Raw genomic sequence first — 15,105 nt, 5'->3', positions numbered from 1 at the left:
AAACAGTTCACTATCAGCAAGAAGTTTAGGAGCGGTCCATCGAGGAGATGAGCTTCACAATTTACTACGGAATACCGACGAAACCGAGGGTTCCATAAAGTGTTTAGTACACCGCTCCCAGCATGATTTCAGTGGCTAGAAAGGAAAATGAAATCAAAACAATCATAGTAGAATAGTGAAACGATTTTGATCCGGATGATGCGTAAGTCATCAATCATATTTTTATGAAATAATCAACTATATTCCTACAAACCTTGATGTTTTGTATTTCTTTAAATTCCCTCCGAGATAGTACAATAAATTTAAATTCCACAGGAAATGTTTTCGAAAAAGTGGGTAAATTTGATACATATTCTATTGCAAAACCAGGTGTTAAATTTACTCATTATTTGAAGTTCAGTGGGAGTACCCATTAATGAGTAAATGCGATTTACCCATTAAATGAGTTATGCCGCTTTTCTTCAAAATGAGTACGAAAGTACCCATTAATGGGTAAATGGATGCTACCGTGTATATCGAAAGAATGATGGAGCTGCATTCTATTTTTTAGCATTCATGGTGAAAATTTAACCGGATTTTATTTTATTTGCCGCAGTTTCGGGTAGAAATACCTTAAATTACAGATATTATGGCATCGTCATCTAATGTTAATGGAAATTTGGTAGATGAATTGGAGGAAGCATTTCAGGTGAGTCAATTTATAAATTTGCTTTTTGCATACCTATGCTAAGCATTTTTTTTTGCTTGTTAGTCCTGTATTCACGCCCTTACGAAAGAAGAATCGGCTACCGGCGTTGATAAGGATGAGATCAAACTGGAAGTGGACCAAACAACCCTCAAATTCATCGACTTGGCTCGACAGATGGAAGCCTTTTTCCTACAGAAACGATTTTTGCTGTCGGCATTGAAACCAGATTTGCTGCTGAAGGAGGAAAATTTTGATTTAAAACAGGAAATCGCTCGCAAAGATGAACTGATTCGGAAGCACTACGAAAAAATTGAATCTTGGAAGAATCTTCTATCGGATCAGCAAAACTACAACAAACCGATTCAATCATTGCCGCCGGACATGCGTGGAAACTTGTCAGGAGGTGTCCCTGGGGGGCCAGGAATGATGCCCGGAGGCATGGGGATGCCAATGCAGGTATTTAAACGACTACAAAGGCAGGGTTGGTAGCGAGTCAGTTTTTAGTCACTCCATGTGTAATGCTGTATTTGTAGGGAAAATCTAGTTAATATGCGCTCCTTGAGCGTTACATCAGTAGAAATTTAGTAATAACTTGTAATAGGTGCTTTATTAAAAACGATAGCTTGCAAGTACAAGATTTTTGATCAGTAAAGATGCAAATTGTTCGCAGGCACTCGTTTTAATAGGATTCTCATACATTTTCCCCGTTAGCTATTCTAATTTAATTCGGTACATTCAAAGTTAATTGCCTATATGCCGGGTATTAAGCCACCCGGAGTGGAAATTAATTACTATGTCTGAAACTTGATTATGCATATGTACAACATGTGATAGATTTAGTTCGGAAAAGGTATTGGAGTAACCGCCCCTTCGGTGGGGTTTGATCCCACGACCCCAGTTCGCATGACAGGTGCTTTCCCTACTAAGCTACGAAGGACCTCCGTCGTCCACCGCAGCTTAGCGGGTACTGATGAAACCAAATTCCCAGCACCAGGTACCAGCCGATCTCTCGCAATACATTTTCAGAACTAACTCTCTCAAATGTATTTTTGTACACATCATGTCAACCAAGTAGGATGAGTATTTAGTATTGTCCGGCTCCTACACACTTGCTTCATCAGCAACGGCGCTCAATGAAGTAGGGTTGTGTGAGGTTGTGCCAGTTTGGTCGTCAGATCCCAACACGACCACACAAGCGAAGAGAGATCGCCACTCGAGATCAGTACATTCAAAGTTAATTGCCTATATGCCGGGTATTAAGCCACCCGGAGTGGAAATTAATTACTATGTCTGAAACTTGATTATGCATATGTACAACATGTGTGTCCCAAAATGGGATCATGTGATGATTTCTAGCACATTATTTCGACATGTTATGCTGCACATTGAATTATACGTTATACGATGAACATCATCAGTACCCGCTAAGCTGCGGTGGACGACGGAGGTCCTTCGTAGCTTAGTAGGGAAAGCACCTGTCATGCGAACTGGGGTCGTGGGATCAAACCCCACCGAAGGGGCGGTTACCCTCCAATACCTTTTCCGAACTAAATCTATCACATGTTGTACATATGCATAATCAAGTTTCAGACATAGTAATTAATTTCCACGCCGGGGGGCTTAATACCTGGCATATAGGCAATTAACTTTGAATGTACTGATCTCGAGTGGCGATCTCTCTTCGCTTGTGTGGTCGTGTTGGGATCTGACGACCAAACTGGCACAACCTCACACAACCCTACTTCATTGAGCGCCGTTGCTGATGAAGCAAGTGTGTAGGAGCCGGACAATACTAAATACTCATCCTACTTGGTTGACATGATGTGTACAAAATACATTTGAGAGAGTTAGTTCTGAAAATGTATTGCGAGAGATCGGCTGGTACCTGGTGCTGGGAATTTGGTTTCATCAGTACCCGCTAAGCTGCGGTGGACGACGGAGGTCCTTCGTAGCTTAGTAGGGAAAGCACCTGTCATGCGAACTGGGGTCGTGGGATCAAACCCCACCGAAGGGGCGGTTACCTCCAATACATTTTCCGAACTAAATCTATCACATGTTGTACATATGCATAATCAAGTTTCAGACATAGTAACTAATTTAATTATTTACTACAGATGACAGTTGATTTTCGGAGAATGTTTTGAAACTTGCCTATGGGGAAATTATGGAAAATGCCAGTTCTTTTTTCTGCCGATTTGAACCACGAATGAAACACGATATTCAAATAATGTTTATCAGTTGTTTTGGTGGGTGAATGCATCATTTTTTCTACGGATGAATGCATTTTGCAATGTTTGAAACCTAGCAATCAAATTGTGTGTTCAATCAATGCCGTTACGTTCCTATGATCCTTAGCGCGAATACTGTAATCTAACATATCAGTCATTTTATGATCGACACATTTTCATGAAAAACTAACAATATTGCCAGAAAACGATTTTAATATGCGCCACCCAAAAATGATAATCAAAATATGCCCTTAATATATTTCACTCTAATTGTCTTCTACACAAGATTAGTAATATTTCCAAGACTGAGTGTTCTGAGGGGGGTTTTCCTAATGAAAAAGCCTTGACCCTGCATCGATTTGTTGATGTGTCAAAGTTTATATCTTTCAGAATTCGATGCAAGTTCAACAAATGCAACAAGCTCAACAGCAACAAATGCAAATGCTGCAAGCCCAGCAAATGCAGCAACAGATGCAGTCAATGCCAATCGGAGCGAATCCGCAAATGTTCTCCCAGCCTGGCGGAAGTCGCGGCGTTGGTGCGGGTGGCCCTGGATTCCAGCAAGGTCCCAACCTTCAAGGGCCGTTGGCTTATCTGGAGAAGACGGCCAGCAATATAGGTGAGCCGCCAGCTGTCCGTGAATCGATCCAGCGGGATGAAGACCTCCAAATCGTTCACATTGAAGGATTAATACGGATTTTTGTTTTCCTTTCTCGTACGTGTTCTATTTTCAGACCTTGTAGGGATGGGGGATGGTCGAAGGTGACGCGGGCGGGGCAGGGGGCGAGGTAGAGGACGCGGGCGAGGCCGAGGCCGCGGACGTGGAAACGCTCCCGAGTTTCATAGCGGTGCGTTATCTTGAAAGAGGATCATTATCTAGCCACGTTTAGACGGCGTCATTAGTTTATATTACAATATACAAACAACAATTACTCTCTCACACACATACTAGAAAAGCAGCAAAACATTCAAACCCTTCTCCTAAAGCCTGATGGGGAAAATATCAAAAATTCCTGCATTGTTTTGGCCAATCTATATAAACCCTTCAAAATTGAAACGAAGAACACAGTCAGAAACCAAGCATCCAAGCACGGGGACAAGAGAACACAGAACAGAATCAAATTAGCATCAGAAGAAGACAGCTTGAGAACGGAATTCATTCTGAAAATTTGAAGACTAATCCATCGAATCAGGTTGTGTGTGTTGTAATGTAAGTCTAGTACCTTGTCCTGATCAAATTTCAAAAAAAAGATAATCGAACGTAACGCTGTGAGGCGATAAGAACCCGATTGAACGCTATATTTTCCACAAATTTCAAACCAACGGACGAAAGATCCTTGATCTATACTCTTGGAAGAAAGTGATTGTTCATGTAATCAGTCCCAATCGATCGAAGTAAGAGGCGGTTGAAACTTGTTTTAGTGCGAGATAAATTTTAACTTAATTTGTAACAATTTTGGTTTTGTAATAATCGTTAGAGTGAGAATTTTTCTTCGTCTTTGTCTATTAGTAATGGCTTCCATCTCAAAAGTTTTAGGCCAATATTTTGCTATTTTCCTGAGACCGATTCCTTTGGCAGATTTGCTCTGTCTACGGCCATGATGCTGCACGAGAGTACCATTTAACAATTTTGGAATCATTAATGAATTAATAAAATATGCATCTTAGTAGCTGAGTTTCTTTAGTATTATAGAGAACATGCAAATAAAGATACCTTGCCTTTTATTGTCTATACTTATAAAACCTTTATAAATTCTACATATCAAACTATTCACTCGTATTCTTGGTTACGTACGAGTTCTCTCAGCTAGTGCTCTTGGAAAATTACTGTAAAAAGCACGTGGTTTCCAAGATGTTCGATTTGTGGCTTTGTTGTATAATCACCTTAATCCTTTCCTTTCTTCTTTATTGTAGTTGTAGAGCTCCACCAAATGTTGCACCTTTCAGCATTTTTTTTTGTGTCTTTATTAATGAGGTTTTCGGCCCTTGACCGGTTCACTTCATACCTTTCAGCATTTATCAAATGGTTTCAACAAGAAAAGGCAATATTTGGCTCAACTCTATGATATTGTTAGACAGCTTATATACCGTGGAAAATCAAATTTCGGACACACTCAAACTTCGGACGCTTCAATTCGTATGGGAAATTTTCTGAAATATTTCATCGAAATGTTTCACTAAACTGGGTAGGAAGGACTAATAGTTTTAGCTTGTTTTAGTATAGTTACATTCTAATAAGACATGTTAAAACAATGCAACGAAATGATTAAAAGACAGTCTGTGCTGTGCAGTGAGAATTGTTTTCAATTATTCTTCCCCTTTGTGTCCGAAATATGAATCCAACCCTGCCGGTGTCCGAGGTTGGAATCAAACAGAAGCCGGACATTTTCATAAATTGCTAACATTCTTCGCAATATCTTCCACATATTAAATACGTAGTTCAAAGATGAATACTTTACTTGATGGTTGCAATGGTGATTTAAACAGTGTGATTAAAAATGTGAGTAAACAGGATGATTATATATCAGAAAGTGCTTAACGTCCGAAGTTTGAGTTTGCACGGTAATCAATTTTGTGAAAAAATAGTGAAACTGTTGAAAACCATCATTTAACCACAGACAAACAAATGAAACACTAGAGAAAATACCATCGACCATGATTTCAACGATCAATTTGAATTTGATTGATTACGCAATTCACAACTAGAGGCGCTAGTGTCGTAATCCTTCGGTTTTGACATTTCACTCCAGCGCCTTCTGGTGACGATGTCATACGAAACATCGTTTCGTGTAACATGCTCGCAAGATGGTGGTAGATAAGTTGAGCGATGGATTTTTCAGAAAAATGTTTAAGCTGTTACGTCTGTTTGTCTGTGATTTAACTATTGATTTACAATCCATTTTTTTCACGTTTTCCCCTATTTTTAAAGCTATGACAAGCAACTTTTGTTCTAGAATTTTCCTCAAAGGTAATTCCTTCTTATTGAAATCATTGAAAAAAGAGGTAAAAAAAGGGTTAATGCACGTTCGTTCTCGTTTACGCCAGTACATAAAATCAAATTGAAAGATTAATACGGATTCAAACAAATCGGATTCGTTCGAAAGTTTCATTCTACCGTAAACAAGAATAGTGGTAATTATGTTCTAGTGCTTTTCAAACGGTGGAGGGTTTAAATATAAATAGCTTAGCTTAGTTCTAAACTGACTGTAGGTTAAGAAGGTAGCTCACCCGACAAAAGATATTTTAGTTACTAGATAAAGATTGTCGCTACTGTTCCCTTTGTTCTGCTGTCCGAAACATGTGTGGTACATACCTGTCAAATCGTATGGATTTTCCTTCTTTGACATTTAGCTCCCCTATCCTCGCCAGCAAAAGATGTTCCGGACAGCGACGACAGCGACAATCTTTATCTAGTAACTAAAATATCTTTTCACCCGACCCACTACAACCAAAATCCTATCGCCAGTCTGTACCCCAGGACAGGTACCCGCAATTAAGCAATACTTCAAGGGAGACTATTGAGAACGCCCACACTTATACCACAGAGAAACAGATGTAACACTGATAAAATTCCCATCGCCCATGCTCTGAACGGTTGTTTCAAATAACACTGATTACTTGTTTCACACCTAGAGGCGCGCGTATCGTTTTCTTTCAGATTTGACAATTCACACTAGCGCCGTCTGTTGACATTGTCGTACTAAACATCATTTCGTGCAACATGCACGCGAGATGGTAATAAAGTAACTGGGCGATGAATTTTTTAGGAAATTGTTCTAGCTGTTACGTCTGTTTGTCTGTGCTTATACTAACGCACAAAGCATTAAAAACATATCGATTTCTGCATAGGTGGTAATAAGCTGCGAGGCGGCTCTGTCCCAGTGTAGGGATGTAATGCCAAGAAGAAGAAGAAGAAGAAGATAATATACTTTCAATAAACATCATTTAAATGTTATTCGGTCTTATTTTTGTTAATATATACTTGAAACACATGATTGGAAAATTGCGTACTCTTACCCCACCCGATGCGCACTTTTACCCCACCGGTGCGTTTTTCACATGTCTTAAAATAACGGTTTCCCGGGTAATGAGAGAGCGGACTCACTTGCCAAGGTGGGCGCTATGGAAGGTGATATATATACGAGCGTCAAATCACCTTCAACGAATTTTTTTCAATTTCTCGTCAACAGGCCTTGCTCAGTTGGCAACGAAAATGGGATGAAGGAGATTTGGGTAGGTGGTTACATTCCATTCTCCCGCAGGTCTCGAAAAGACCTTGGCTCAAGGGGTTGGACCTTAGCCGAGACTTTATTAAGGTAATGTGTCGTCTAATGTCCAACCACTACTCACTAAACGCGCATTCCTATCGAGTAGGGCTCGCAGACAGCAATCGATGCGGTTGTGGGGCAGGCTATCAGGACATCAATCACGTTGTCTGGAACTGCCCCGAATACGGTATTGCCAGGTCCGATTTATATGCATCCCTCCGGGCCCGAGGGAAACCAGAGAATGAGAACATTAGAGATATGTGGGGAAAGCTTGATCTTGACAACCTGTCCCTTGTTCACAATTTTGACAAGCGCATCAACGTCATCGTTTGATTCCCTCTCCCCCCATTCGTAGGGCCATGTCCACCTTGTATTCTCTCACTCCGCTCGGTAGAAACGTTTTGCTTGTATCATTGCAGTTTGTCCCTGTTCTGAACCATCATCATGGGAAGACTGCCTCAACGCTACCTACGGACACCAATATAATCCCAAGCCCCAATCCCATCCATTTTTTTTGTATGTACTCCTTAACCTCGACCAAGCCGCGAGTTTTTCGGCTCCCCAAAACTAACATAAGAACATAAGAAGCAAAAGATGAAATTGTAATAAAATTTCAATTGACTTTCGGCTCCGTTATGCCTTCGAGCGCTTGAGCCTTCAAATAAACGCTAAGTGAAAAAAAAAATTACGGTTCTACTCAAACGAATTAAAATACACTGGATTCTGTTTTTACACGATTTACATTTTCTCAATTTGCCACTCATCCTAAATGTTTAACGCACATTAATTATCATGTGATTTTTCTTTGATTTAGGGTAAATCACTACTTGGGCCTATGGACCCCATTCCCGGCTCACTGCATAGAAAACTAGTGATTTATACTGTTTTGTAGCCGTATACGTATAAACCTATAGGTTTATGATTGATAATTCTAAAAAAGTCTCCTATTTATCGCGCACAATACTCAATATTTTTCCACCATTTATTTCACTCCTAATCGATCCAATTATAGAAAACAAAAATGTAGATTTCAAACTTTTGCTCTTTGCTACAACACCACTGAGCCGGAGTGATTCTGTCCACTTTTACAAAACGGTATCATCAAATAAACACCTACCTGAAAATCGTCACAGTGCTCGATACAACCATTGCTTCAGGCTGTTTATCACCACACAACAATGCTAAAATCACGCACTTCAATCTTTTCTAATTGTTCGTATGACTAGATCTTTTACAAACATATTAGAATACATTTAAAAATGTATCCTCAAACCGAATAAAAAATCACCTCGGCCCAAGAACTTCTAGCTGTACAGTGCTGCCAAAAGGCCATGAGTCTTATTTTAATATGAAGATAATCCTTCATCGTTAATAAGAAAACTGTCTAAGACGTTGACACTTTTATGTTATTTGTAATTATCTCAATTTTAAAGACTAAAAACAATATTTTTTGAAGTATTTGGAAGGAATTTGGATGAGTGCATATATCTTCTCAACCAAATAAAAAATATTATGAATAATACCATCTGTCATCACGTTATCGTGGATCGTGCATATTTTTGTTTACGTCGCATTTTCTACCGTCCCGAGAGAGAGAATGAGAGTAAGATGTTGAGAGATTGAGTAAAATATTGCGTATGCCGAAGAGACTTGGGGTATGCCAGATAAGCAATCGCCTATGACTGAAATGAGTGCTGCATCATGTTAATTTAAATCAAATAAATGCTTTTTCGAGCGGTTTTTAGCAAGAATAACTATTTTTTAAGCAGAGGTGAACCCCATCGCAATATTACACGGCCCACAAAATTCAGAAAAAGTAGCTCCTAGTTATAAATATCAATTAAATAATGCAGTCGTACGCATGTTAGGCCGGGAATGGGGTAAGAAACCCTATTCTGAATTTTTTTGAAACATGTTTCGAAGAGTTTGGTGGTAAATTGAAGTCACACGATCAAAAATACAAACGAAAAAAAATCGCGTAAAAACAAAATCCTGTGTAATTTTAATATTTTTTCCACTGGGTAACATATAGGAAGAGTATACGAATTGTCGACATTGATATGATATGCAGAAGCTTGCTTCATAAGGGCTACATGATCGATTGAAAACTAAGTGCATACTCTTGCCCCACTCTACTCTAATGGGCAAGCAGATGAAGGGAGTGATGCGGTGGAAACCCATTGGCGAACGAATCTGTGTGTTGAGGATACGGGGCAAATTCTTCAATTCCAGCCTAATCAACGTTTACGCACCGACAAACGATAAATACGACGACGTGAAGGACACGTTTTATGAATGTCTTGATAAAGTCTGTGGAGAGTGCCCAAAACATGACGCGAAAATTGTTATCGGACACGCTAACGCTCAGGTCGGTAGAGAAGACTTTTTCCGTCCCATAATTGGTAGGGAGAGCCTTCACTCCGCTACCAATGACAACGGCTTACGGCTAGTAAATTTCGCTGCTTCCAGAGGGATGGCCATCAGTAGTACTTACTTTGCACGAAAGAATATCCGGAAGCACACCTGGAGACACCCAAATGGTGGAACTTGCAACCAGATAGACCATGTTCGGGCGCCATTTCTCGGATGTTATCGATGTGCGGACATTCAGAGGTCCGAACATTGACTCTGATCACTACCTCGTTGTCAGTAAAATTCGATCACGGTTGTCAACTGTATCGAACGAAAGATCACGGTGGAAGGAGTATCGGCTGAGTACCGCCAGAAGCTCGATGAACGAATAAGTGCAATCAACGTTAGCGACAACATCAACGATCTATGTGAGTCGATCCATGGAGCGGTGAGCACAACAACACGAGAAGTGGTAGGCACTGCACAGAGGGTCAGGGCAGGTTGGTTTGATGTGGAGTGTCAGAGAGTGACAGACGAGAAGAACTTTGCCAGAAGCCGGATGTTGGTGTCGGGTACCCGATTGAATAGAAAAGCAAGAGCAGCCGAAAAACGAACCCACTGGAAGAAGAAAGAATATGAAGAACAAGCAATAAGGTTGCGGGGAAGGACCAGCTCCCGGTTGAACTTCTCAAACATGGCAGTGAGCAGTTTTATGAAGCACCATATTATGTCGAAAAAATGGGAAGACGTCCCGTATTCTGTTCAACAGATTGAGACCAGTTGAAGAGTCCTTTATCGGCGAATACCAACAGGTTTTCGTGAGGGCAGATCAACGACGGATCAAATGTTTACCCTGAGGCAAATCCTTGATAAATTCCGGGAGTACAACTTGCAGACACATCATCTGTTTATTGATTTCAATGGGGCGTACGATTCAGTGAAACGGAATGTATTATGGCAAATTATGCTTGAACATGGTTTCCCGGCGAAACTGATACGACTGATTCGTATAACGTTGGACGGATCGAAATCAAGTGTAAGGGTTGCGGATGAAATATCGACGTCATTTGTTACCTTAGATGGATTAAAGTAGGTTGATGCACTCTCGAATCTACTGTTTAATATAGTGTTCGAGGTAGCGATTAGGAGAGCTAGTGTGCAAAGAAGCGGTACCATTATCACAAAATCGCATATGATCCTTTTAAGCAAGGATTGGACTCACGATCAATACCAGCAAAACGACGTACATGGTCGCTGACAATCAACGTGGGTTCATTAGTGGTGGTGGTGACGAAATGGTGCTGGATCGTGAACAATTTGAAGTGGTAGAAGAATTTATGTATCTTGGAACATTAGTAACGTGCGATAATGATGTTACTCGCGAGGTGAAAAGTCGTATTGCAGCTAGAAATAGGGCTTATTACGGACTTCGTAACCAGCTTAAGTCCCGTAGTCTGCAAACGAGAACAAAACTCGCGCTGCATACTACTCTGATTCTTCCGGTGGCTTTATACGGCCATGAAACATGGACGTTAAAAGAGGCTGATCGGAGAGCTTTCGGAGTGTTTGAGCGTAAGGTGCTGCGGACAATACTCGGCGGTAAACAGGAGAACGGTATCTGGCGGCGTCGCATGAATCACGAATTGTACCAGGTGTATAAAGGGCTGGATATTATTAAGCTTATACAACACGGCAGACTACGGTGGGCTGGTCACGTTGTTCGTATGGCAGAAGAACGTCAAGCGAAGATAATATTTAGTAGGGAACCCGGAAGAGGTCGTAGGTTTCGTGGAAGGCCGCGTACACGATGGCTTTTTGCAGTTGAAGAGGACCTGAGGGCGCTCAATGTTCAGGGCGACTGGATGCGATTGCCCAGGATCGAGTCCAGTGGAGAAGGATACTCCATTCGGCGTAGGTTCATCGAAGAGCTAGTAGCCCATCAAGTATCAAGTAAGTATGTATGTATAATTATGATAGGAGTTCGACTGATCAGGGTAATTATGCTACGTTTCGGCTATGCAGTCTCAGTAATCAAACGATAATTTGGGATAAAATCAAAATTATCGTTTGATTAATGAGACTTCATAGCCGAAACGTAGCATATGTATGTATATCAGAATCATCCCAGCAATGACGCAAACCGCCTCATACGATATGGTGCGGTATGCACTTGCGAACCGAAAACACATCAGCCGTTACACTTTTATCAATTTCTTGACCTCAAGTGCCTTGGACCATGCTGGTACGCCGTATCGGATAATAGACAACCCTACTCCCGATATAAGCCTACGCACCTGACTATGCACCGTCGATCCGTTGGACATCATTCGTGATAATGATTTTATGGTTAGTGATCCCTTTTGGCATGCATAATCGACGAGGCTCGTAAAATTGAGCTTATCGTCGATCATCACGTCCAGATGCTTTAATGCAGTCACGGGCTTAACTGTGCAGGTCCCTACATTTATCTTGGCTTCCTGCAACCCATGGCGGTTATCCACCACGACTTTCGCCTTATAATGTGCTAACGTCAACGTCCTTGATTTGAGCCATTCCTCGACTCTGCTAATCGCATATGTAGCTTTAAGTTCAACTTCATCGAGAGTGTCGCCAGTTACCTCAAGCATTACATCATCCGCGAATTCGTCTATTTTCACACCGGCCGCGTAAATACTCCGTCATTGGGGTGGACCACACTTATATGAAAACAATCAAAATCATTTTTTCCTGAAAATAAAGTTTTTTGCTCCCAGAAGCTACTGTAAAAATTCCAGCCAGATCCGTCAAGTCCAAGTGGATGCTCAACGAGGGTGAATTTTATATGAGAAAAATCGACTAAATATTGTCTGTTTCCTTGGTAACAAAACGCGCCGACCATTTTTAGGCACTATCAAAATCGTCGCCAACATCTTTATTCTAAAATTATGTTAGTTTTATTAGAAAATAATGTCAATCTGCATTAAAAACAGGGCTCAATTTTGGGAAATAATGTGATTATTGAGTATATAAAATTTTGTTCACAGTTGATTTGACAGATCTTATGGCCATTTCTGCTGGCGACGATTTTGGCGTCAATTTGTTTTGCGACGATTTCAAATCGTCGCGGCCGATAAGGTGGGAAATTGATAATATTTACTTCGTTTGTTCGATACTAGTTTTGAAATTTACTGAAATTAATACAACGTACACATCAGTCAAGCAGTTTGACGAACATTGACTCCGCCTCCAAGAAAACACTTCGGTTGCTGCTTTGTTTGAACGTGTGTGAAGTTGTTCAAACAACCATTTGACAGTTGGCGGTTCGGTTGGAAAAAATTAAAACGGTTTGATTTTGGTTTGAGTTGTCGGGGGTGGAGTCAAGGTTCGCCGAAAAAGTTTGAACGTTTGTAATGAAGTCGCACAAACCCCCATATATTTTTTGATGGTTAGTGTTCAAGTTGGCGCGTCGATCGGTCGTGTGTGATATTGTTGATCGAATATAATAAACGAGGGGTGGATTCCATGTTCGTTAAACTGCTTGACCGTGTGTACGCCCCATTACGCTCCATACAAAAAATATAAAACTTCCCTAAAAAAGTGTTATGGAACGTACACACGGTCAAGCTGTTTGACCAACATTGACTCCACCTCTCGTTTATTCAAACATCCATCAAGTTTTACCAACAGCGGCACGAACAATCAATTTATTCGACCGACAATATCACACACGAACGACCAAAGCGCCAACTTGAGAACCAACCATCAAAAAATATATGGGGGTTTGTGCAACTTCACTACAAATGCTCAAACATATTCGGGGCGAACATTGATTCCACCCCCGACTACTCACACCAAAATCAAACCGTTTTAATTTCCTTCAACCGAGCCGCCAATTGTCAAATGGTTGTTCGAACAACTTACACACGTTCAAACAAAGCAGCAAACAAAGCGTTTTTTTTTTTGGGGGCGGAGTCAATGTTCGTCAAACTGATTGACTGGTGTGTACGGTGCATTACACGGGGGAGGATGGGAGTAATAGCTGCGACAAGATTTGAAAAGATTTCTTTCACCAAAACGATTTTATGTACCATTATTGTTTAGTTCCAAATTTTATTCAGTTAATAATGCTCAAAATGAAAACAACAACAAACTAACGTTTAATTATATTAATGGCTTGCAATACGAGGTAATTACTCAGCATGCATTCAATTTTTGTTTGATCCTATTGTTTGTAACAGTATGCAATATTTTGTTGTGATCTTTGGAATATTATTAAAAACCTGACGCTCACCGGGTTCAAATGCATAGGTAATGTAGTGTTTGTGACGTTTCGTAGTTTTTGTGGTACCATCTTTTCCCCATCTTATGGGCTGGCTTTTGTGATGAATTCAACCAGGGTGCGCATCGGACGCCCAGTCATTCCCTTGGCTCCAGTGTAGCCCTGATCGCTACAATCGCCCATAACGCCTGCCATGTCGACATGCATCCAAGGAATTTCCTTAGGAACAAACTCGCGCAGAAAAGCGGCTGCCGTGCACGAGCCACCTCCTTTGCCTTTGCCGAGATTGTTCAAATCGTACCCATTATGGTCGGTCATTTGTTCGGAGTAATGCTTGAACAGTGGCATGCGCCAAACACGGTCGCCTGTCTCGGAACCGGCAGCATGGATTTGATTCCACAGGGCATTGTTCGTGGAGAACACACCGGCAACGCAGTCTCCGAGTGCCACCTTAATTGCTCCGGTCAGTGTGGCGATGTCCAGAATGAACTTCGGGTTGAATCTGTAGAACACATAGACGGAGAACCATTGTTATAATAATGTGGATTCATTAGGCAAGTAAATATTTTCTGAATTAATAATTGCTTTATGACGAATGATAACTTACGTAGAAGCATAGCAAAGGGCATCAGCCAAAATAAGTCGTCCTTCAGCATCTGTATTATCTACGCAAATGCTTTTACCGTTCATGGCAAAAACAACATCACCAGGTTTGGTTGCATTTCCGCTGGGCATGTTTTCGCAAAGTGGGATAAATCCTAAAAAAATATGTTGATGAAATCGTTGAACAAACGGTCAAGCATTGTTAAAACACCTTTCACAAACACAGGAGCTTTCAATTGGGCCAATGCAAAAATGGTAGCTGCCACGTTAGCTGCTCCTCCCATGTCGGCTCTCATTTGGTCCATGCTAGCGGACGGCTTCAAACTAATGCCACCAGAGTCGAATGTCACACCCTTTCCAACCAACCCAATGCACTTATCATCCGAGCCTTCACCTTTGTAAGTTATTTCAACAAACTTGGCCGGCTCCTTTGTTCCGTTCGTAACGGAGAGGAACGAGCCCATCTTTTTCTCCTTGGCCCAGTTCTCATCATGCACCTGGACATCTACGTTAACGCATGCTAGTTTAGCCTTTACGTTTTCGGAGAATATGCTCGGTGTCATCAGATTGGCTGGAGTTTCCATCAAGCTATCGTACAGATTTAAAAGTTTATTATGCATCTACATACACTGGTGGAAATAAGTATAAAGACAAGCTCGGTTTCCATACAAAATGGCCATATTGGGAAGTCAATATCTCGATTCTTAA

General features: G+C 41.0%; 2 protein-coding genes across 2 annotated transcripts in view; one reads left to right on the top strand and one right to left on the bottom strand.

Moving 5' to 3' along the window:
* Window positions 1–504: 504 nt before the first annotated feature.
* On the top strand, window positions 505–4,586 carry LOC134219663 (mediator of RNA polymerase II transcription subunit 28). Its single transcript, XM_062698467.1, has 4 exons — window positions 505–688; window positions 752–1,144; window positions 3,307–3,535; window positions 3,651–4,586. The coding sequence occupies exons 1-4, from the start codon at window positions 629–631 to the stop codon at window positions 3,680–3,682; spliced, it is 714 nt and encodes a 237-aa protein (XP_062554451.1). The 5' UTR covers window positions 505–628; the 3' UTR covers window positions 3,683–4,586.
* A 9,019-nt stretch (window positions 4,587–13,605) lies between these two features.
* Window positions 13,606–15,105, bottom strand: part of LOC134225182 (E3 ubiquitin-protein ligase COP1-like) — a 57,103-nt gene continuing 55,603 nt past the window's right edge. Inside the window, exons 4-6 of the mRNA XM_062705044.1 lie at window positions 14,609–14,985; window positions 14,402–14,552; window positions 13,606–14,296 (exon numbers count right to left, since the gene is read on the bottom strand). Coding sequence (XP_062561028.1) covers window positions 13,879–14,296; window positions 14,402–14,552; window positions 14,609–14,985 — 946 coding nt within the window. The 3' untranslated portion in view covers window positions 13,606–13,878. The remainder of the gene's footprint in view (window positions 14,297–14,401; window positions 14,553–14,608; window positions 14,986–15,105) is intronic.

The sequence above is a fragment of the Armigeres subalbatus genome, chromosome 3 (assembly GCF_024139115.2).
Source record: "Armigeres subalbatus isolate Guangzhou_Male chromosome 3, GZ_Asu_2, whole genome shotgun sequence".
NCBI lineage: Eukaryota > Metazoa > Arthropoda > Insecta > Diptera > Culicidae > Armigeres > Armigeres subalbatus.
The sequence above is the reverse complement of the archived record's forward strand: the minus strand, read 5'-3'. Positions and strand labels throughout refer to the sequence as shown.

Excerpts from the sequence above, each read along its gene's own strand:
- LOC134219663 (XM_062698467.1), top strand. The coding sequence starts at position 629 with ATGGCATCGTCATCTAATGTTAATGGAAATTTGGTAGATGAATTGGAG. Across the intron at positions 689-751 it reads AATTGGAGGAAGCATTTCAG|TCCTGTATTCACGCCCTTAC; the intron begins GTGAGTCAATTT and ends TTTGCTTGTTAG. Across the intron at positions 1,145-3,306 it reads GCATGGGGATGCCAATGCAG|AATTCGATGCAAGTTCAACA; the intron begins GTATTTAAACGA and ends TATATCTTTCAG.